At 43.7% G+C, this 23,505-nt stretch overlaps 1 protein-coding gene across 2 annotated transcripts in view; it reads right to left on the bottom strand.

Moving 5' to 3' along the window:
- The window catches only part of SACM1L (SAC1 like phosphatidylinositide phosphatase), a 60,613-nt gene extending 37,253 nt beyond the window's left edge, over positions 1-23,360 (bottom strand). The window contains exons 1-4 of one of the 2 annotated variants that reach the window (XM_059389552.1): positions 23,214-23,360; positions 4,686-4,783; positions 1,624-1,698; positions 249-376 (exon numbers count right to left, since the gene is read on the bottom strand). In XM_059389552.1, coding sequence (XP_059245535.1) covers positions 249-376; positions 1,624-1,698; positions 4,686-4,783; positions 23,214-23,245 — 333 coding nt within the window. In that variant the 5' untranslated portion in view covers positions 23,246-23,360. Of the gene's footprint in view, positions 1-248; positions 377-1,623; positions 1,699-4,685; positions 4,784-23,213 lie in introns of those variants that run through there. The other variant, XM_059389553.1, reaches the window with a different exon arrangement.
- Positions 23,361-23,505: the final 145 nt, after the last annotated feature.

Raw genomic sequence — 23,505 nt, 5'->3', positions numbered from 1 at the left:
GTTTGTCCTTTTCTCTACATATGAAATTTCAAAACTCAAGAATCTGAGTCAGTTTTTAAAAACAAACAAACCAACAACAGTAAGATACAGAAAGGACTTTTAGAAAGTATGTGTGTAGAGGAACCCTGCTTGTTGGACTGTTGAAATCCTTGGGCTTAAAAGAAATCCATCCGGTGTTCCTTGTCCCACTGCCCCCAGCGTCTTGACGACGTCAGCTTTTGCAACGAGCAAGTGATTTCGGTTCTTACCTGAATATCAGTTAAGTGCAACATCGTCTTCTTATAAGAAAGGATGTCAAAATCTGTTGCTTTCCAGATGACATGATTGAAAAATTCCCCTATTTTTGTCTTTTTGGTAATAACGATTAGATAGTTACCTGCAAAAAACACACACAACATGACTAGAAAGGAGGCGACTCGAAGGCCAATAGTGGCACTCTACACAGTTAAGAGGCCAACAGTCAGACCGCACAGGGCCGCACAGATGAAAGGCCTATGACTTTTTTTTTTTTTTTTTTTAAAGGAAATCTTAGGATTTGTGAATAGAAAGAACAGGGCATTATTTAGAAGAGATCCTACTGAAAACTCAAATCTTTTCTCAAAAAAATAAAAGTAAAAGCAGTGATCTTACCAGATGGGAGAGTAAAGTCAGAAAACGCTTCTTTCCCTCTCTGGCATATAGGCCTCTGCTAATGCGTTTCCTAGCGTGTAGCTTAAAGCATCATGTGTCATGAGATCTGACCACTCCCGGAGAGGGGTTAATGTCCTGTCTACACCACCCCTATGGCCTCTGTGTCATTATAAATGGCAGAGAAATGTGCTGGGGTGATATCACTATCTGGTCCTTGCAGGATCACGAAGATGAACAGTCCAGAATTAATAAGGCATCACAGCACCAGGAATAATACCCTAAAAATGATCCTGACCACTGCTTCCTCCCACAAATAAAATAGGGTAAGCCTTTACCACTAACTTAATTCTTAAGCTCCATTCAAGGCTCTTCGCACAAGTGTCCTTCCAGGAAGTCTTCCTGTGAACACCTCTCTCCTGGAACTTGTCACATCATACTACAATGATTTACTACCTAAAAACATCTCTCACTAGACTGTAAACTGCAGGGGAAAAAAAAAAAGGGCCTGGCATCTTCTATAACTTAGCATCTAGCACACTGCCTGGTAGTACAGGAATTTTTTTTTAAGTTCAATGAAATGAAATTTAGGTAAACAAAATCTCCTTCTTAATAACTCAGAACCAGGTAGCATTCTCTAACCCACACTAGGTCATATCCAACCTCCATATGGGGCTAACTGTAGAGGATACTCTGGTTCATCAGTGCATTAAAATGTTTACTTACTTAAACACTCTTAGAATTTATGAAAAATGTCTAGTTGACTAGGGATTTCAACTTCAGTTGAAATAAAATCAAAAACGAAACTTTTTTCAACAGAACCTTCAGGCTGATCGATTTTACCACTTGTCATCTGGAGTATGTCACTTTTAGAAATTAATGACAAATATCTAGCCTACAGATTTACTGCCTTGAGCACGATAGGAAGTATGCCTTCATCTTATACTGTGTCAATTTAATTAACTTCTTTGCCCATCTTGGCTTATTTTTTCTTACCTGCCACCAGACGGATTGTACCCAGTATACCGAATATTGGTCTTGTAACAGCTGAAGGAGGAACATCTTTCTTGACTTTAAATGAGAAAAAAAAAAGGAAAAGAAAAAAATCACATAGAAGCAGCTCACCGATATAAAAAGAGATGTAGTTTGACTTCTGTAGTTACATGAAAATTAGTATGCATGATTTATTCTAAGAAAGCAATAGTCCTTCATGAGTCGTAGACCTCCATTTTGGCAAAATATAAAATAAAGATGTCCATGTGATGTATAAAAGCCACTGCCTATCTAGAATAAGGTGTCCAAAGTAACATGCTTCTGAATCCTCAGCAAGTAAATCATGAGGTATTTCTATAGTCATTTCTTTTAAAAAGATTTTATTTATCTATCTGACAGACAGAGATCACAAGTAGGCAGAGAGGCAGGCAGAGAGAGAGGAAGGGAAGCAGGCTCCCCACTGAGCAGAGAGCCCGATGTAGGGCTCGATCCCAGGACCCTGGGATCACAGCCTGAGCCAAAGGCCGAGGGTTTAACCCACTGAGCCACCCAGGCGCCCCTCTATGATCATTTTTTAACCAAATTTATTCAACCTCTTGCCAGAAACTAAGTCCATGTTCATTTAAGGGAACTAGAAAGTTAATGAGGAAGAAGGCATGAATTTAACACCAACATGCAACTAATGGAACGCAAATAGAGACTTGCCCATCCACCTCTACAAATACGGGAAACGGAAGCAAGACCAAAGGGACAGAGGAGGAAGGAAATGCAGGTGTGCAGGGAGCCACCACCATTAACCGTGACTTTACCAATAATGCCCTTCATAACAAAAAAGTATCTTTGATTATACAGTTCATTTCATAATCGTTAAACTTTAAGTCAACGTGTTTCACAAAACACATTTATAGAACTCTAGGGAATAATGTCCCAGAGCGGGGAAGGTAAGGGTCCCCATCAAATGCGCTGATTTTGCTGTAGACACGCACGTCACCTCTCTTCCCTCTCTCAGGGTCATATAAGGCCTGGGTCTCTGAGGAGGCCTACAGGGGAACAAAGCTGCTCCCTGGTTTCATTCACGGTTCCCCGATTCATGTGGCTATACAATTTTTCTTTCACAGTTTCATTACTATCCTTGAACTCATTCCACAGTTTCATTACTATCCTAGAACTCATTCTGAAACACTGCTGTCAATCCAAGTCCTATTTCTTAAAGGCAGTCCTGTTACTCAGCATAAAGTAATTCCGAATAAGGTCTGAAGTTCACTTCTGTTCCTCTCGGTGATTCAATTTACTTAGCAACGCTATGCTACAATTAACAAACATGATGAATATGGGAATGCCAGTGTGGTGAAAAGCTTAGAGAAAATCCTGAATATACCAAGATCATCTGATAAACCTGAATGTACTATTTATGGATGCAGTTCTAAGTTACATTAACTGGAGTATAATAACAATAAAACTGATAATTCCTAAGAATACATGTTAGTTCATAGAAGGGAAAAAAAAAAGAATCCCTCTTTCCGGAGCAATGATCTGCATTCCCAACGGCTAAAAAAAAAAAGAAAAAGAAAAAAGTTGCAGAGCAACTTGAGTACTGTGCATGAGTCAGCCCCTCATCACCACTGGCTTTGGGTCAATGTATTTCTTCAAGTGTTTACTGATGACTACTTGGTGTCCTTTTTACATCCAAATTATTGGTGACCTTTAGCACTGTCCCGTCTAATGGATCTGCAATTTCTACCTACAAATAAATGTCACTGAAAGGTCAAAAATAATTGAAAGCACATCCGTGCTAAAGCTTTTATAGGACACCAGGTTGTAGCAACACAGTCTAAAGAAGCAGCGTTACTACACTTTAGAAGGGCCCTAACATTGGTAAAAACCAATCAGCTCTCTTGAGAAAGCAGCCACCAACCAACAGACATGGGAAATGCCAAATTATCAAACTAAACCAGACCACTAATTCCATCTGGTCAAAGGAAAACTATATATAGTACTTAACAGAATAACCAGATAACTAAGAAAATAGAAATTTAGAGCCATCCCCTTCTTATACATTACTATTCTATTCAAAGTATTTTCATATTTTACTTTATCTATTCAAAGGATATTTATACTGACTGAATTCCTACTCTGTGGTTACTCAAAAACTGTACTTAAAAAAAAGACAGAGGGGCGCCTGGGTGGCTCAGTCGGTTAAGTATCTGTCTTAGGTTCAGGTCATGATCCTGGGGTCCTGGGATTGAGCCCCACATTGGGCTCCCTGCTTGGTGGAGAGCCTGCTTCCTCCTCTCCCTCTGTTGCTTCCCCTGCTTGTGGTTGCTCTCTCTCTCTGTCAAATGAATAAATAAAATCTTAAAAAAAAGAAAAAGAAAACTCTTTCTAGAGGTGAATATTTAAACACATGAAATATGAAATTCTAAATGTTGTAGCACGTGGTACACTAATTTATCACCAAAACTGTTTCACTTTTAATCAGTATATCGTTTATTTGGGGGGAAAAATTGCTTTTCACACACTAGAGAAGCAAAACCGAAATATAACTGGAAAGACAGACAAGATATAGACAGATAAAGCTTAGGAACATTACTTGCCTACAATACAAGTTTTAGTCAATGATACATACATATACACATTTTTTTCATTTATTAAATTATACTCAGTCATGAATATTTTCAAAACCTAAAGCAGCTGTTAAAATTCCGCACACTTATTGCTCAAACAACTTTCTCGCCCTCCAATACCTTAAGTCTCACAGCTAGAAAGGAACTGACCTCAACAAACCGATCCTGTTAAAGTACAGATAAGGGAAGTAAAAAAGAAATAATTATGTTTTTAAATCCTTACGGACAGTAAAACTTTCGAGATCATTCCTCCTTTTTAGAACAAGGGAGGAAGCATAAAACAAAAGGCATAAAAATCAAATGAGGCAGCAGGAATTCAAATTTATAAGATAAGGCTCAGAGCCACACATGGAGACACCCCCGATCCGTTTACTTGAATTATTACAGAGTCTCTCTGGGCTGCTCCTGCCCCCGCCCCATCCCCCCACTGCTGAGAGCTACCTGACAGGGTAACTTCCGTGGACACACGGTCAATGACAAGTACGTCGTCTGCTCCATCATCACAGGCTTCCACATAAAATTTTTCAGGTGTGACGTGCCTAAGAAGAAATTAAAAACCATAAATAACCACAGCAGATGAAATTCAGGCTTCTTTAAAAAACAAAACAAAACAAAAAAACCTAATTATCGTAACAGTTTCTGCATTGCTTAAATCTGACATCAAACTGATTTCCCAGCTACTGAATAAATGTTTTTGCTGTCCTGACACATTCCCAGCAACTGTTTTCACTGGTGCACTAAGCTCACAAGGTTTGCTGTAAAACCAGTTTGACTTACACAAGAAAATCATATGAAATTCTAACTTACTACATTCAACACAGTGCAGAAGGTAGCACAGTAGTCAGGAACCCAGTCTGTAGAACTAGGCTACCTGTGCTGTGTGAACTCAGGCAAGTTACTCATCCTCTCTGTTCTTCAGTTCCCTTATTCATAAAACAGGGATAATATCAGATAATCGAACAACATGGTTGTGAGGATGAAATGAGCTCAGAACATCTGACACATAGTAAGGAAGATGTATTAGCTAAAAATACTAAGAAATACAAATAAAATATTTCCAGGAAATTGTTTAAAGTAAACTATTTTAAAGGTGCCTAGGGGCGCCTGGGTGGCTCAGTGGGTTAAAGCCTCTGCCTTCAGCTCAGGTCATGATCCCAGGGTCCTGGAATGGAGCCCAGCATCAGGCTCTCTGCTCAGCAGGGGTCCTGGGATAGAGCCCCGCACAGCCTGCCTCCCTTCCTCTCTCTCTGCCTGCCTCTCTGCCTACTTGTGATCACTGTCAAATAAATAAATAAATAAAATCTTAAAGTAAATAAATAAATAAATAAAGGTGCCTGGGTGGCTCAGTGGGTTAAGCCTCTGCCCTTGGCTCAGGTCACAATCCCGGGGGCCTGGGATCGAGCCCAGTATCAGTCTCTCTACTCCGCGGGGAGCCTACATCTGCCTCTCTCTCTGCCGGCCACTCCCCCTACCCGTTGTTCTATCAAATAAATAAATAAAATCATTAAAATTTTTAAAATAAACTACTTTAACATTTGGGCATTTTGTTTTTGTTGTTAGAATGCCATTAAAAAAAAAAAAAGAATGAGGGCAGAAGAAAACTCATTCTGCAAAATAAGAAATAAAGGAGGGGTAAAAATCAGGATTGGGACAGACTATTTGGAGCGGATGCAACCCTGTAACCAGAGTCCAACAAAAACCACACTTTTTGGTTCCTTGGAGAACACATGGATAACTCAGAACAGCAGGGAGCTCAAGGTCCAAGGTCCAGGGCTGCTTGCGGCAACAGTAACCCCCTACACAAACAAGACGGTGAAAACAATGCAGCCCAGCTGGGGCTCTTGCGCCCCTCCAGGAGCTGACCAGGTCTGAGGAAGGAAGCAGTTTTCTTTCTGTGGGGTCTTCTGTTTTGTTTTGTTTGTATTTTCCAGTCACTAATATTTACTGTCTTAAGCCTCCTTTGAAAGAACTTCTGTCCGTGCAGCAACCAATCTGAGGGCTTTTTCCTTTCCTTTTAAATTCTACTTCCGCTATTCCACTGGCCCTGCCTGTGAAAAATCTTACACAGATCCCCACAACCATCACCGACACCGTTTCCGACACACAGATGGCATTTCCGCTACCTGGGATTACAGGAACAAGTCCCACAGCGGAACAGACGGTACTGCACATTCCTGACGACAAGCTCTCAACTCTTAAGGATCCAAATGCAACTTACATCCTCTTATAGTTCATCTATAACTAACTCTTTAATATGGGGCTAGTTTCCTCAAGGGGCTGGGGGGTGGGTTGCTAAGAGAATGAAAATCCATCAGTTTTAATACAAGTCAAGCAAAATACAACAAAGACAAATTTGCTTTAAATATGGGAGTCTTGGAGTGCCTGGGTGGCTCAGTGCGTTAAGCCTCTGCCTTCAGCTCAGGTCATGATCTCAGGGTCCTGGGATCAAGCCCCACATTGGGCTCTCTGCTCAGTGGGGAGCCTGCTCCCTCCTCTCTGCCTGCCTCTCTGCCTGCTTGTAATCTCTGTCAAATAAATAAAATCTTTAAAAATATATATATATATGGGAGTCTTCAACTCAAACCAAATACAAGAGTTCATTCCTTTCTATAACACCCAATAGTATTCCAGCGGATCTGTTTATCCATTCACTTGCTGCTGGACATTTGAGCTGCTTCTGGTTTGGGGTATTATGAATGAAGGTTCTGCGAACATTCCTGTACAGGTCTGAGGCAGATGTACCCCTTCATTTCTCCTAGGTGACTCCCTGGAGATGGAAAGGCTGGATCTCACGAGAGTTATGGGTTAACTTCCACAGAGGGGAAAAGGTCAGGGCTGCTGAAACTTTCCAGAGGTGTTCACCATCTTGGTACTGGTGATGGTTTTGTGGGTGTAAAAATACGTCAACATGTGTAATACTACTGTACACTTGAAATAATTGGAGTTTACTGTCTGCCCAAATATACTTCCAATAGAGTTTTGGTTTTTTTTTTTGAGGTCCTGAAACCAATGAAAACGAATAAAGCAAACTTCCAGACAATCAGCTCATAAGGTAGTTATCTCTAGTCTTCAATCATGAAAACCAAACCAATATGCCAGTCCTTGTCTGCAGATGTCATGTACCAGGGTGAATCGCTCGCTAAGAATGAGTCAATAAATGTGCTGAAAGCTAACCATGTGTGAAGCATTACACAAGCATTAGGGCCTGGGAGGCAGGGGAGAGAGAAAAAATTACAAACAGGAAAAAAATTTCAATAAAAAAAGAGACCTCAAAACCAAGACTTCTTTATAATCTATAAAAGCTTTCAAAGAAAGTGCTGTCTCCCAAGCAGAAGCCATTGTGACAAGCCCCCTGCTGAGGGCCACCCCTATCTTAGAGAGGCAGGCAGCACAGATGCCCGATGGCATTCTTTGAGGCTGAAACAGGCTTAGGACCTGAAAGAGTGCCCGTGGCTGGAGCTACATGGGAACATCCTGTCCCACCTCTGATGTCTGAAGAAACTCCAGGAGATCTTTTCACAAGATTCAAATGAATAACAAGGAATCTATCCTCTGTTCTCTTACTTCTAAAATAATGATTACAGCATTGCTAAAGAGCGGTCCATTACCAATGCTGCTTCAGTGTTAAGTCGACCCCCAAAGACGTGTTCTAGGCCCAGCAGTGAGCGCCAAAGCAACCACCCATGATCGTGGTCAGTCAACAAACACATGGGGGCCTTGTTTAGATGGGAAGTCGAAAATGATGGTTAGGGTTGCCCAGAAAGAATTTTTGAGATGTCTTTGGTGCAAAAAGGTGGTTTTATTAAAGCATGGGGACAGGACCCATGGGCAGAAAGAGCTGCACTGGGGTCAAGAGGAGGGGGAGGGGCTTAGGGATAGTGAGACTTACAGAACTCTCTAAAGAATTCTGGAAGCATGGTTTCCAGGATCCTGAGGGGGCTAGCTCTTGTTGGGAAAGGTTGTCTATTACTGTTTAGTAAACCCTCAGTCATGAGACCCTTCCGATGTATATTGGTGGGTCATATGATTGGAGGATGGATCTTGGGGGCGGGGAGGGGGGGTAAGAGATAAAGGGCCACATTTAAGCAAGAGGCTTGGAACCTGACCAAGGCAAAGGGCTTACAGTGACCATCAAGCTGAATGCAAAGACGCAATGCCAATAGGTTTATGAAACGACCCAGTCCGAAATAGCCATAAGGGCCTTACTAACCACTGAGTTACTCACAACCAGGCACAGTTGATATCCCCACACTCCCGCACTCCATCCTCACCCCTGCCTTGCAGCAAAAAGCCTCTCCTCCACTACCCTGTCCGCCACTTCCCTGTGGTGTACTCGATAAACTTCTCTCTCTTTTGTTCTGTCTTGGGTGAATTCTTTCACTGCCCCCCACTGCCAGGCCCCACCTGATGTGGACACCCCACAGTCGCAGCCCTTCATTAAGCCCGGGGACGAGACTGCTCATCCTAACTGCCTCACAGACAGCGGGAACTAAATGAGCACTTATGAAGCACTTTTGCAAAGAATAAAAGGTCTGCCTCATAGGTGTAATAACTCTATCATTAACAAAAACATCCTTTAACAGACAAGAAGGGAGAAAAGTTGCAAATTTTCACGACAGGACCAGAAAAGTTATTTACGTCACACTTTAAAGAAATAATACTGCTGAAGGTTCTGATATCTTTGCTACATGGGCTACCTCTGAACAATCTGGTTTTGAAAGGAAGATACTGGAATCATACTTTATCTTCTAAATATATATCCCCAAAGTTCAAGACCATATGAAACAGAGCTCTGATTTATCAAAAAACAAATATTCCAGAATAATAATGTAAACAAAAATTATGAATGAATGTCTTTCTTGATTTATTTGTAAATATGACTCTATAACAAGAAAAAAGCTTTTAGTATAAAAGACAATGTTAGCTCAAAGAAGCCAGCATGAAATGCTGGTTATCCCTAGCTACTTCTTCCAGTAATCATTTTTACATTGCATAGTTAAGAGTTTAAGCAATTGGGGCACCTGGGTGGTTCAGTCCGCTAAGTGTCTTCATGATCCCAGGGTTCTGGGATCGAGCCCCTCAGCAGGGAGTCTGCTTCTCCCTCTCTCTGCTCATGCGCTCGCTCCCTCTCTCTCTCTGTCTCTCTCAAATAAATATTTTTTAAAAATTGAGTTTGAACAATTAAACCGGATACAGAATGTGCTGGAATTTAAACTGTATCATAGAAGTGTCTGTGGTAGACTGCGTCCTAAAGATGTCCCCCGCCAAGATTCCCATCTCCTGATTACTCATTCACTCTAGGTACTGCCCTGCGGATGGAATACGGTTACTAATCAACTGGCCTTAAAACAGGATTATCTTGGGTAGTCAGGGCCTAGTGGAATCACAGGCATCACAGGAGCCCATAAAAGCAGAAGAAGAAAGAAGAGCCAGTCAGAGAGGTGCAGCAGAAGGGGAACAAGAAAGTTCGGGCAGGAGACAGATTTGATCAACTGCTGACGGCTGCGGCCACATATAAAGACAGCAGAGAAGCTTCTAGAAACTAAGAGTGGTCCCATGCTGACAGCCAGCAAGGGAACAGGGACCTCAGTCCCACAACAGTCCCTAAGTGTTACTTTAACTATGCTCTGCATCCTTGCATCCTGCTTAGGGGCCTACGCTCCTCTCCGTTCACAGCTGTGTTTGGGGACACAGGGTTGGCACGATTCTCCCCAGGAAGGGTGTGTCACTTCTTGAATAACCAATGTTCCTTTTCGTACAAGATGATTAATGGACATACAATCTCAGAAATCAGATTTCTCCACGTTTTAATACAATGCACGAAACACGGAGCTTGCAGCTCAACAGCCAACAGAAAAAGGCATTGTGTAGGGGCGCCTGCGTGGCTCAGTGGGTTAAAGCCTCTGCCTTTGGCTCAGGTCATGATCCCAGGGTCCTGGGATTGAGCCCCACATTGGGCTCTCTTCAGGGAGCCTGCTTCCCCCTCTCTCTTTGCCTGTTTCTCTGCCTACTTGTGATCTCTGTCAAATAAATAAATAAAATCTTTAAAAGAAGAAAAAGGCATAGTGTTTTCCCTCAGTGGCTCACCCTCTTATACTCTGACTACCTTTAGAGCTCTCTCTCTCTCTCTTTTTTTTTTTTTTTGAAGATTTTATTCATGTATTTGAGAGAGAACACATAAGCAGGGAGAGGGACAGAGGCAGAGGGGGAAGCAAACTCCCCACTGAGCAGGGAGCCCCACATAGGGCTTGATCCCAGGACCCTGGGACCTGAAACGAACGCAGATGCCCAACCAAGTGAGCCACCCAGGCGCCCCTGACTACCTTTATCTACATAAATGCATTTAAGCACCTCACCTGCAAAACTTCTATAATGAAAATAAATTATTTGAATAAAATCAACTTAAAAACCTGTTTCCGGGATGCCTGGGTGGCTCAGTTGGTTAAGCAGCTGCCTTGGGCTCAGGTCATGATCCCAGCGTCCTGGGATCGAGTCCCACATCGGGCTCCTTGCTTGGCAGGGAGCCTGCTTCTCCCTCTGCCTCTGCCTGCCATTCTGTCTGCCTGTGCTCACTCTCTCCCCCTCTCTCTCTCTGATAAATAAATAAAATCTTTAAAAAAAAAAAAAAACCTGTTTCCATATACAAGTTGTGGTGTTAACCTAACAGATAACCTTTCAGTTACTAATCAAGTATACATTGTAAAATTCAGTGTTTACAGAAGTAGAAGAGTCTATTAAAATTTATGTATGTATGTATATATACAAAGTTATATAAAATGTGCATGTACCTATATTTTGAAAATATATATGAAAAGGAATGCCTGGCTGGCTCAGTTGTAGATCATGCAACTCTTGATCAGGGTTGTGGGTGTGAGCCCCATACTGGGTATAGAAATTACTTTAAAAAAATAAAAGGTTAGGGGCACATGGGTGCCTCAAGTCATTTAAGCTTCTCACTCTTGATTTCAGCTCAGGTCATTATCTCAAGGTCACGAGATCCAGCCCCACATCAGGCTAGGCGCTGGGCATGGAGCCTGCTTAAGATTCTCCCTCCCTCCCTCTCTACCCCACCTACTCTCTCTCTTTCTCTCTAAAAATAAAATAAAATAATAAACAGAAGTTTTAAATTATATATGAAATTAAAAGTATCTCTATTATAAGCAATTAAAGTTTTTCCCCACTTGGTATTTAAACTTAAAACTGATGTGAAAAGTTCTGGGAATACTGATTAAATACACACATCCTGGAATAAGACTTTTCAAGCATATACTAAAAAAGTAGAGAGCTGTTGAACTAAGCCTTTACTAACTGTCACATTCCTGATCATCACAAAGTTAGTGACTTCACTATGTCCTTAGAGTTCTAAAAATTAGAGTTAGAAACTGAAATTTCTTTTAGAAGAAGATGACACTGCTATCACACTTCTAGTCTGGACAGACACATTTGAAATGACAGATCAACTAATTAAAATTTTAACTGAAGTAGAAAGAAATGCATTTCCAAGAGTAAATTCCATCCATTAAAAAAAGCTCGGATATCCTTTCAGAACATGGAATCTGGGGGGTACCAACAGGAGGGTGCAGCGCATGGGGCAGACACTAGTCATTCAAATGCAGGTCTGGAAGAGGGAAAGTGCTTGGAAATAGGCTAACTCACTAAGTCATCACAGAGACTCATCGCCGGTGGGGTGAGAGCCAACAAAGAAAGCCAATTCCCACAGCAGAATGCTGAAAAGCCTCAAGGACTGGAAGGAAAATGTAATAAGGACTGGGGTAGATAGGGGCGAGGTGGCTCAGAGTCTGTGTAAGTCACTCAGATCCCTACCCAAACCTACAGAAGCACCTGCCCACATACCCGCCCCCCCCCCCGCCCCGACCCTGGGATTTAATGCTCAGAACAGTTCAACAGAAGATGTTCTAAGGCCTCCAAACATGAGGCACAGCTGAGGGCCAAGGAAAGAGCCAAGTCAAGTCAAGAGACAAAGAAGGTCTACTTAGAGACTGGAAAACTCATCCAACCCTCTTTCTCTGCGAGATTCCCAGAATGCTGGCAGCCTAGCTCACACCATCCCTCTCCCGGAGCCCTCACAGGAGCTCTGAATACCATCTCTGAACAAACTCGTTGTCCTGAAAGCAAAGACCAGCAACTGCTGACCTTGAGCTGTACCCTCTTTCACTCTAAGAAAGAGCTGAGTTCCTGTGCGATCACTCTAAAAGCAAAGGCCACCAGTTTGTTAAGTCCTGACCCACAAGCAGACCCTCCGATCAATTTTTAGTGCCTCCTTCTTCAACAAGAAATGACAACCAAGGATCACCAGATATTAGGAAAGCTTCCATCACATAAGAAAGAGTCTAAAACAAACAATAATAATTCTGGATTTAAACAAAACTATGCCGAGAACAGACGACAACCCCAAAACACATTTATAACTGATGTGGCCTCAGACAGAAGACCTTGCATTCATGAAATAAGAACAAGAAAAGCACATTCAGAAAGCAAGAACGTATTCTTGGACTGAGAGCAGAAGTAATAATTTGACTACTGGACAGAAAGACTGGAAGATAAAACTGAAGAACTCTCCTTGAGAACAGAATAAAAAGGTAAGAGCTGTAAAACAGGAAAGCATAGGAAGAAAGGGGAGAAGGAACAGGGGAAGGGGGAAGGAGGGAGGGAAGGAGCGGGAAAGAGAGCGGAGCCTGATCCAGGATATTCAACATCAATTCAGCAGGAATTCCAAAAGAGCACATAAGGAAAAAGGGAAAGAAAATATTTCAAAGAAACAGAGAAAACAAAAACAAAAATAGTGAAACACACACACACACACACAGAGGCACATTAAGCATTAAAATTCAAAACACCACACAAAGACAATCCTAACGTTTCCAGAAAAAGAAAAATAAAAAAGAAAGAAAGAAGCATTGAAATATTCAACAGTCACAGTACTGGATTATTCAGCAACAACACACACTGCACGATTCATCAGCAGGTCCTCAAAATTCTACAGGATAATAATTTCTAACTGAGAATTCTATTAATCACACTATCCAAGTGTGAGGATAGAATGAAAACACCTTCAGATGTACAACATCTCAAGTACCTTAGAAAGAAGGAAACGCTTGTTTCACTAAAATGGAATGAAGAGGTAGACTAAGAATCCGAAACAGGACAGAAGTGAAAAAAATTCTCCTGACGAAGGGACTGTCCGGGACCACAGCTATGCAATGAGCCTAAAGAAAAGCCAGTGCGGATTAAAGCAGGGCGTACAGTGCTCCCAGAAGTAAATCTCAGAGAAGAAAATGAATTCACAGTTACCCAACGTGTTTCAGAGGAATTTTACTGCTGTCCCAGAGACTGAAGATTCATTAGCAACAGGTACATTTTCTTTAAAAAGTCATGCAAAGGAGCACCTGGATGGCTCAGTGGGTTAAGCATCTGCCTTCGGCTCAGGTCATGATCTCGGGGTCCTGGTGTCGAGCCCCGCATCGGGCTCTCTGCTTGGCGGGGAATCTGCTTCCCCTCTCTCTCTGCCTGCCTCTCTGCCTACTTGTGATCTCTCTCTGCCTGTGTCAAATAAATAAATAAAACCTTTAAAAATAAATAAATTAATTAAAAGTCATGCAAAGAAAAAGGAAAAAGGCACTTTTCAATTCCCGGAAAAGCAAACATTTTTACTGACTTCATTTGAACCCTATCTACATGAGCATAGCAAGATACACTAAGTATCTTACTATAAATATACTGAGAGAAGAAGGGAGGAAAAGAGGGAGAGGTATAAAAGCCGAAATCTCATTCTCAGAAGTAGGAAGTCATCAGATAACTAAAACTGAAAAAATTCAGGAAGCAGCAGTACAAGCGCACTGTTCAGAAACGTGGAGTAGAGGGGCATCTGGCTGTCTCCATCACCGGAACATATGACTCTTGATATCGGGTTAAAGTTCAAGTCCCATGCTGGGTACAGAGATCACTTAAAAAATATCATCTCTAAAACAATAGGAAGGAAGGAAGAAAGGAAGTTAGGAAGGAAAAATACTAGAAGAGGGATGCCTGGGTGGCCCAGTGGGTTAAGCCTCTGCCTTCGGCTCAGGCCATGATCCCAGGGTCCTGGGATGGAGCCCCTCACCGAGCTCCATATGGGGCTCTCTGCTTAGCAGGGAGCCTGCCTCCTCTTTCTCTCTCTGCCTGCCTCTCTGCCTACTTGTGATCTCTCTCTGTCATAAATATATAAAATATTTTTAAAAAATAAAATAAAATACTAGAAGGAACTGTTTAAAATGCTGAAAGTCCATGTCCGTGGGACGGTGGGAATTAGGAGTGCAGAACAGTGTTCTCTTCTATTATAAGCTCTGTATACTGATGACTTTTAAAACACCCACAGGTATTATATTAAAATAAAAAAAGTTTAAAAAATATGTTAAGGGGTGCCTGGATGCTTTAGTCGGTTAAGCATCTGCCTTCGGCTCAGGTCATGATCCTGGGGTCCCGGGATCAGCCTGGTGCCCCTCCCACTCGGTGGGTAGTCTGCTTCTCCCTCTCCCTTCCCCCTACCCCCTGCTCTCTCACCAACTCTAATAAATAAAATCTTTTATAAGTACATAAATAATGTGTTAAAATAACAGAAACAAAAATAAGAGCAACTGTGGATCAAGATAGAGAGATCGGGCCCAACAAAGGCTCTCGGACAGTTGTTGGATCCTGCCGCTCAGAGAGATGCTGCTGGAATCCTGGTTGCTGGTGCTCCACCAGCCTGTTCTGCTAATGCTGTTGAAAACAGCTCAAGAACTGGAGCAGTGAAGATATGAACAGTGACCGCCACCTGATCAACATCTCTGAGTGGTCATGGTAAGTGGTGACTCAGACTCCCACCAAAGATCGCAGCACGTGTCCTCTCAACTCCGAGGCGGCTACACACCCTCTCGCTGTCCTCTTCTTCCCACCACTCTTTAACGGCCCTTAATACCGCAAGTATATGCACTTCACCCAGTAAATTGTATTCTGGAAGTTTTATGCTCCCCAGGTTTCATTTCAAAAGCTAGTGAAATCAGAGGAGCTTGGATGGCTCAGTCGTTAAGGGTCTGCCTTCCGCTCAGGTCATGATCCCAGAGACCTGGGATCAAGCCCCCAATCGGGCTCCTTGCTCAGTGGGGAGTCTGCTTCTCCCTCTCCCTCCGCCTGCTTGTGTTCCCTCTCTCACTGTCTTTCTCTTTGTCAAATAAATAAAATCTTTTGGGGAAAAAAAAAAAAAACAAGCTAGAGAAATTAGCTTCAGCTCTCTAGCACTTACCATCAGAAACACTGGAGTAAGCCATCCAGTGGAGTAACTTTTGCTAGTGCACATGGTCTTATTGTTATTTTTGTTTGGGAAGCCTCACCAAATAGGCTACCAGGTAGATAAGGGCTCTGCTTGTCCATGCTCCTTAGTGTTCTCACCCAAGAAAACAGCAGAAGTTCAAGTACTATTCTTAGAGAATACTACATAATCAGTCAGCAAATACCTACCTTAAGTTGGGTTTTTTTCTATGGATCTTAACTAATGTTTTCTTTGGCTCAGTGACAAAGGATAAAGGATTAAAGCTGTTTTCCTTCCTCCTAGCTAAGGAAAGATCTCGGCCGGTCACATGTTAATGGATTGGAGGGTATGGTGTACCTAAGGAGAGGGCAAAGAAGCAAAGCAGTGCTTCTCCGATTAGACAGCCTACAAAGTGTCACTGGTGCCAATTCCCACCTGGAACTTTTCAAAATTAACCAGCCAACAAGCTATACTGAATTCTCAACATAGTAAATACATGGAAACCAAGATAGAAGCCTCCCTGATAACCAAGAATCTGGGAGGAAATCCGTCCTCTACTGACAAAAGAATGGCCCTCAATTGCTGTCAAGTCTCTGATTCTATTAAACCCGCTCACATTACTTTTTTTATAAAATAGATTTTAGAAGCTAAGACACAGAGAGTCCATCCAAGATTATTTGGTCATTAACTATGCTGCTGATGTCAAGCTCGGAAGTTGACAGAAATACCGTACAGTAAAAAGAGCTCTGGTCCTATATAAACCAGCAAGGCTGTCCAAATCCAACAGGCATGAAACCATGAACCCTAACCGAACAAGACTACTGCCTCATTTCTCTCAAACCTGCGTTCTGCTCTCTGTTCAGAGGACACATATTCTGGAAGATACACTGAAACAGCAGAATAGTTAAATAACAACTATTTCCTACTCTGACTGCTTTCATCTGGTTGACTATTTCGCTTTTATAGATTGCTGATCAAGTAGGAGATAAAAAAGAAAATTCCGAGGACTAGGACTTTAACTCAACGCAGGTTAATTCCATTATACTTAATAGAAATGCATTTAATATTATGGCTACCTGGGATTCACTAGCTCCAAAGAGTGCCTTTTAAAAATTATCCTTGTCAAATTTTAAGAAAAGCAACATATTTAATTATAATCACATTATAAACACAAAATATATTTTTTCAGACTTGGCAGTATGATTTTCTAGTGGCTGAAAACATCCCTGTAACATTTACATCTCCAGGCAACAAAACTCGCCTCTTCAAAAATCGCGTCCCATCCTGGGAGCAAAATTAACCCACTTCAAAAATATTACTATTTGCTGACCTCACACCCAGCACAAGGGCTGTTATGAAAAACAAACAGAGAATAACCAGTGTTGCTGAGGATGTAGAGAAACTGGAAAACGGGGCGCTGTGGGCGGGAATATAAACTGTAGTGAAGTGTAGCACTGCAAGAAAACAGCATGGGGGGTCCTCAATGAAACTAAAAATAGGATTAGCTCATGATCCAGCAATTCCACCCCTGGGTATATGGTCAAGAGGACTGAAAGCGAGGTCTCAAAGAGGTATTTACGCACCCACGCTCACAGTGGTATCAATCACAACAGCCAGAAAGATGGAAGCAACCGAAGCGCCCATTGACAGATGAACACGGGAGACAAAATGCAGTACATACGTAAAATGAGAATTCATACAAAAACATACAAAAAAGAAAATTCCGACCCCTACTATTACATGGATGAACTGAGTACATTATGCCAAGTGGAAATAAGCCAGTCACAAAGGGGCATAGAAGTGATTCCACTTCTATGATGTATTTAGAGAAACATGTATCCTCGAAAAATCTTACATAAGAATTAAATCAAAGTCTTAATAATCAAACCTATCCTATCTCTGGTTCAAACCCTACAGAAATAACATTTTACTAGCCCTGACTAGCAAAAAGTAAAAACTCAAGACAGTAAAGAAGGGTCCTGTGAGCCCACTACACCTCCACCCAGAAGGCGCTCCCACCACCCCTCATCCAGCCACCCTCCGGGTTCCTGGGGTTCCAGCCTTGCGGAGCCACTGCCGGGGTACCTTTGGTATAGCCCGGGTTCATCCCAGACAACCCAGGAGCGCAACCCAATCTCAAACAGCTGCTATTTCCAGGAAGCTAATGCACTTTAAGATTTTATTTATTTATTTATTTGACAGAGAGAGAGATCACAAGTAGGCAGAGAGAGAGGGGAGGAAGCAGGCTCCCCGCCAAGCAGAGAGCCGGATGCGGGACTGGATTCCTGGACCCTGAGATCTCAGGATCAACCTGAGCCGAAGGCAGAGGCTCAACCCACTGAGCCACCCAGTGCCCAAGATAATGCACTTTAATTCCATCTTCTTCCTCAAAACCCTGAGGTCCCGCCTACTTCCTATTCTCTGTACCTCCTAAAACCCATTATCTCCAAAACCTAGACTCTTCCAGAATAGTTCCAAGTCTAAGGACCACCTAATCCGAAGCTCTAATCCACAGCAAAATCCTCCAGGGCCCCCAAGCCTTCCAGAGAACACTCTTCTACTCTTCTGCCCCAGTATGCTTTGGTTCTCACTTGGCTCTAGAGTGTGTAAGAACCACTGGGACAACTCAATTTAAACATGAAGATTCCAAGCCGCCCCCTCCCCCGAGAGATTTTTCACTCACTAGGCCTCCTGTGAGGAGGCTGTGAGGCTCTCGGAGACACACAAGCACCACTAGTAATCTGACACAGCAGCCCAGCACGAAACCAGGCTCCAGCCCCAGCCCCCAAGCCAACGAGTACCTTGGACATCGACTGTGCGTTATCTGTGCCCGTATTTATAACCTTCCCTTCCCTCCATCCTTCCTTGCAAAGAGATGAGTGAATATGCTTTCTGTTGCTTGTACTGGACTGTGTGACTCAGTTTCCATCTGGTCAGGGATGCATCATGGCCGTCCTGCTGACCTCACAGCTCTGGCCATCTCTTACAAAGAAAGGTGACTTCCTAACAGGGAACAATGCTTCAGAGGCAAGCTGCAGCCTAATTCACTTTCTAAAGGACTTCCTGTCTTAACACCTATTTCAGCTGACTTTTTAAAGGCAAGGGTCCTTTAAATGTTTCCAGTAATGGATTTCTGGTGTAACTGTGTCATAATTTCAAATTTATCACTGTCTGACATTCTCTATGCTTCATCCAAGTAACCTAAAAAGAAAAAAGGAGTCAGAAAATAGATTATTTAGAACTGTCTGGATTTTTTTTTTAAGATTTTATTTATTTATTTGACAGAGATCACAAGTAGGCAGAAAGAGGGGAAAGCAGGATCCCCGCCGAGCAGAGAGCCCGATGTGGGGCTCAATCACAGGACCCTGAGATCATGACCTGAGCAGAAGGCAGAGGCTTAACCCACTGAGCCACCCAGGCACTCCAAACTGCCTGGATGTTTCAGAAGAATTTTAAATTCTGATCATAACAATATTCTGTTTTCTGTATTAAAAATCCATATGGACGTGTTGACTATTTTCAAACATAAGTGACCCGCTTCTATACCAGGCACATCCAAGGACCCAGGTGAAAGCAATCTGATAAGAAAAAAAGCAGTCTGAATAATGCAGTGTAATGGAAAGCTCTCCGGACTCTGGCCCTGCTGTGTTCCAAGGCCAGTTCCGCCATGGCTGGGCTGTGTGACCTGCCTGTGGGGCCAAGGGCAATTATTTCTGTCTTCAACAATGATGGAGGATATACGTCAACGCATGACTTCACAGAGGCACTAGAAGACAATCATCTACAAAGAACAACTTAAGCAGCTGCTACTTCAAAAGAATACATTCCAAAGTACCCCGGAGTGTGTCATTTTGAGATGCTGGTGGTATCTCTACACTGGAAAGTACATTTACTTAGGTGATTCACCGAGGATCTCTCTGCACAAGGTCTTATGTGAGGTACTGAGGAGCAGAGAAGAAATCAATGTTGGGGAGAAACAAAGCATAAGCACTACACTGTAACGATTTTTCATCATTTCTCGGGGGCAAAGTGAGTAGTTTAAACAGAGCTATGGTGGAGCGCCTGGGTGATTCAGTCGGTTGAGCGTCCAACTCTCAATCTCAGCTCAGGTCTTGATCTCAAAGTAGTGAGTTCAAGTGCTACATGGGGCTCCACACGGAGCCCACTTAAAAAGGGGGGTGCCCAGGTTGTGAAGTCAAGGAAGTGTCTGACTCCTGGTTTCGGCTCAGGGTCAGGAGGCTGATCTCAGGGTCGGGAGGCTGAGCCCCACATCGGGCCCCACATTCAGCACACACTCCGCTAGTTTCTCTTTCCCTCTGTTCTCTGCTCCTCCACCCTCCCCTGCAAGCCCATGCATGGACGTGCACTCTCTTTCTCTCTGGTTCGCAAGTTAATTAACGAACTAATTAACGTTTTTTAAAAAGGCAAACAGTGCTATGAATTGATCATTCTACTTCCAGTCTTCTACATTGCACATCAATCCTAAGAGACAGAAATGTGCAAGCCAGATGGACGTGTGGTGTCCAGTCCCTGTGACCGTAAACTCTTCTGGGAGCTCAGTGAAGGGAGAGATGTGGGGAAAAGGCTTCTCAGAGAAAGTGAGTCTCTGTCAATTGCACTGGGTATCTCCTCCACACTCTCCTTCAATCGCCGTAATAATCCTGTGAAGTAGGACCGTTCTCATTTCACAGATGAAAAACAGACTCAGAGATAAGTAACATGGCTGTGACACAAAGCAAATAACAAAGTCAGGATCTGAATCAAAGTCTCCTCTGACCAAAAATGCCTGCATCTCTCAGCTCTACCACGGGTCCACGATGGTGATTAGCGGCATTTTGGCAGAAGGATCAAAATAAAATAAGCACAAGCTTAAGGCTAAAAGAGCGTGGCCAAGTCGGTGGAAAGGGGAAAGAATGCACTGAGCAGTTAGAGGAAATATGGTTAAGGGTTAGCTTAGGAAGAGGTTGGAATCCAGATGACAAAGAAATGTGCGCTCAATCCTATTGGCAAGATGGAACTGGAGACCGTAAGCAGGAGAGCAGCTGATAACATCAGGGCCGTAATGAGCAAGGTGAACTTCATAGCGGGACAGAGATGGACTGCAAAAGGGTGACATAATGCAGAACAAATTATCATTTAACATCCCGGGCATTTCAATATTGTGACACACTCAGTAGCAGCAGCAGTTTTGTAATAAATGGTCAAACTGCCTCTTGGATGGATGGCTCTCTCTTAAAACATCTCTAGGCATGTTTTTAAAATGGCTATTACTGGGGTGCCTGGTGGCTCAGTCCGTAGGCATCTGTGTTCAGCTCAGGTCATGAGTCCAGGGTGCTGGGATCAAGCCCCACGTGGGGCTCCCTGCTCAGTGGGAGGCCTGCTTCTCCCTCTCCTACTCCCCATGCTTGTGCTCCCTCTCTTGTTGCCTCCCTCTGTAAAATAAATAAATACAATCTTTTTAAAATAAATGGCTATTATTAGGGCGCCTGGGTGACTCAGTCAGTTAAATGTCTGCCTTCAGCTCAGGTAATAATCCCACGGTCCTGGAATCGAGCAGCCTCAGCGGGGAGCCTGCTTATCCCTAACACTCTGCCTACTTGTGTGTGCTCTATCTCTGTCAAGTAAATTAAAACCATTAAAAATAAATAAATAAATAAAAATAGTTATTATGTCCTACTAATTTTTACATAGGTCAGAAACTACTGCCATGTCCAAATGCACCTAAAAAATAAAGAATACCCCTTAGGTCAGAGGCCACATATAAGAACCTTGGACAGCATGCCTCAGAGCAGTAAGGCCCAAAAAGAGAGATTCCAACTCACAAACTTCTTGGTAAGAAAATCAAAATTACAGAAAAGCCGGCTCTTCACATATAGACTGGCATGCAAAACTTCTCCTGGGGGAATAAAGTTAAGGACTGACAAACTAGAGACCGGCTTTCACATAACTCCAGATTTACTTTCTCAACTCAGATTCATAGTCTCCACTTCTACAAAATTCAATACAAAAGCATCAACCGCCCCACTTAAGGGCCCTTCTCTTGTGTGGATATAGAACTTTTTCTTTTTTTTTAAGGTTTAGACTGATGAATTTAGTGACTCCCTAGCAGCGTGTAAGCAATCATGAGAATTCTCAAGTTCTCCACCTTTGCCACATTCAAGGAAAATTCAACTGCATTCCATAACCCAATACGGAGCAGCATTGAGCCAAGGCTCCATATTGCTTAAATACATTTGAGACTCCGTGTAGGATCGCACCAAGCCCTTCAGTGACTATCAGATAGTCAACGATAACCTAATTAGCCAGCAGAGCACACGTGACACCAGCCCAGCCAGTACCCTAGTCAAAGGTGATCACCTTGCAGAGGGAAACTGGGGGAGAAGAAGGAAATCGGGAAAAGGAAAATGTGAACGGAAGTGTGCAACTGAGGCTTTAAAAGAGAATTACAGTACACAAAAGAGGCAAAGGAGGGGCTGAAAAAAAAAAATAATGTTTTCTGCAAAACATCGCATGTCAAGTAGATGACCTCACTCCCCAGTTTGCACCCAAACTTTAAATTGACCCTTCCAGAAAGTTAAGTGAGTTTGAGGTTCCAGAGAGCACAGGAAGTGCCCAAACCACATTCTGATGTCCTCATATCCCTACAAAGGAAATACGATCCCTCTGCCTAAGTCCCAAGGTATTTTAGCTCACTTAGGGATAGGTAAGCTTCCCCAAAACTACATTTGCTTCTGAGGCCAAGTACATTCTCTGACCAGGGCAACTTGGCTTTTCAGTCTAGAGATAAAGTATTAAACCCAAAATAGTATAAAGTTATTCAGAGGCAAGAAAACCAAGGGGCTGATAGTAATGCTCAAATGAATGCATGTTTTTATTCAGGACAAATGGAAAGAACCTACAATTACTCAATTTCCAACTCTAACAACCAGAGCCCATTTCTCAAAGTCTCAAGAACTTAGCTTTACCGGGAAGTCCATCTGCAGTGCCAAAATTCTCGAGAATGGCCTCTGGCCATCAACAGGAACTTAACGCGCTTTGGGCTTAAGTTGTATAACATTTAAAACCGAGCAAATCCTTCAGGAGCTCAAGAGTATTGACGCTTCTTTTTATCTGCACCTTCAAAGCTGGTCAGACAGGCTTTGGTGCCCAGATAAGGTACGTCGATTTGTGTGTGGACTCTAACGTGCTGTCATGGGTCCATTACACAAGAGGGCGGCGGGGGGCGGGGGGACCCACAATAACAAACTTCTCTTTCCTCTGCTAAGCAATAAAGATAAATTCAGCCGCCACCTTTCTAACAAACAAAGTGGGTGGGGAGGAACGCGCCCGGAGCTTGCCGCATCGCAACGCCGACCCCGGCTCGCTGGAGGCCGGGTCTGCAGCTTCGCTCTCCCGCCGGGGGCGCTGAGGCCGAGCAGGGCGGAGAAAGGCCGGCAACGCTGTCATTCCAGGGCTCCCCGGCCTGTAGCGACTCCCGCCGGGCCTGCGGACGGCCGCGACCTACAAGCTCCCGGACGGGCCGCGCCGGGAGAGGAGGGCAGGGACCGCCAGGGGCTCCCACACCCGGCCCGCAGCCCCGGGACTCGGGAGCCCTGCCGGAGGCCGGGGTCCCGCACCTGCCGCCCCGCCCCGCCGCCCCGCAGGCCCCCTTCGCTCATCGGACTCCGGCTCGCGGGACTCACAGCTTCAGCCGCTCGTAGGTCGTCGCCGCCATCGTGCACCACTAGCTCCTTCTTCCTCTTTCCGCCCGCCCCGCCCCGCGCCGCCACCTCCGCCACCACGGTACGGTTCGCCCAGCTCCGCGGCCGCAGCGCCCGGGTCGCCCCACCCCTCTCCCCGCCCCGCCCGGCCCCCAGCGGACGGGAGGCGACCGTGGACAAACTTAGTAGGCGCGCTAGAGAGCGCTAAAGCAGCTGTCCAGAGTGCGGATTGGAGCGCGCCGAAAAGCGCCGTGACGTACACGCTGTGGATTGG

The sequence above is a fragment of the Mustela nigripes genome, chromosome 2 (genome assembly GCF_022355385.1).
Source record: "Mustela nigripes isolate SB6536 chromosome 2, MUSNIG.SB6536, whole genome shotgun sequence".
NCBI classification, from domain to species: Eukaryota; Metazoa; Chordata; class Mammalia; order Carnivora; family Mustelidae; genus Mustela; species Mustela nigripes.
Note: the sequence above shows the minus strand (reverse complement) of the source record. Positions and strands in the feature narration are given on the sequence as shown.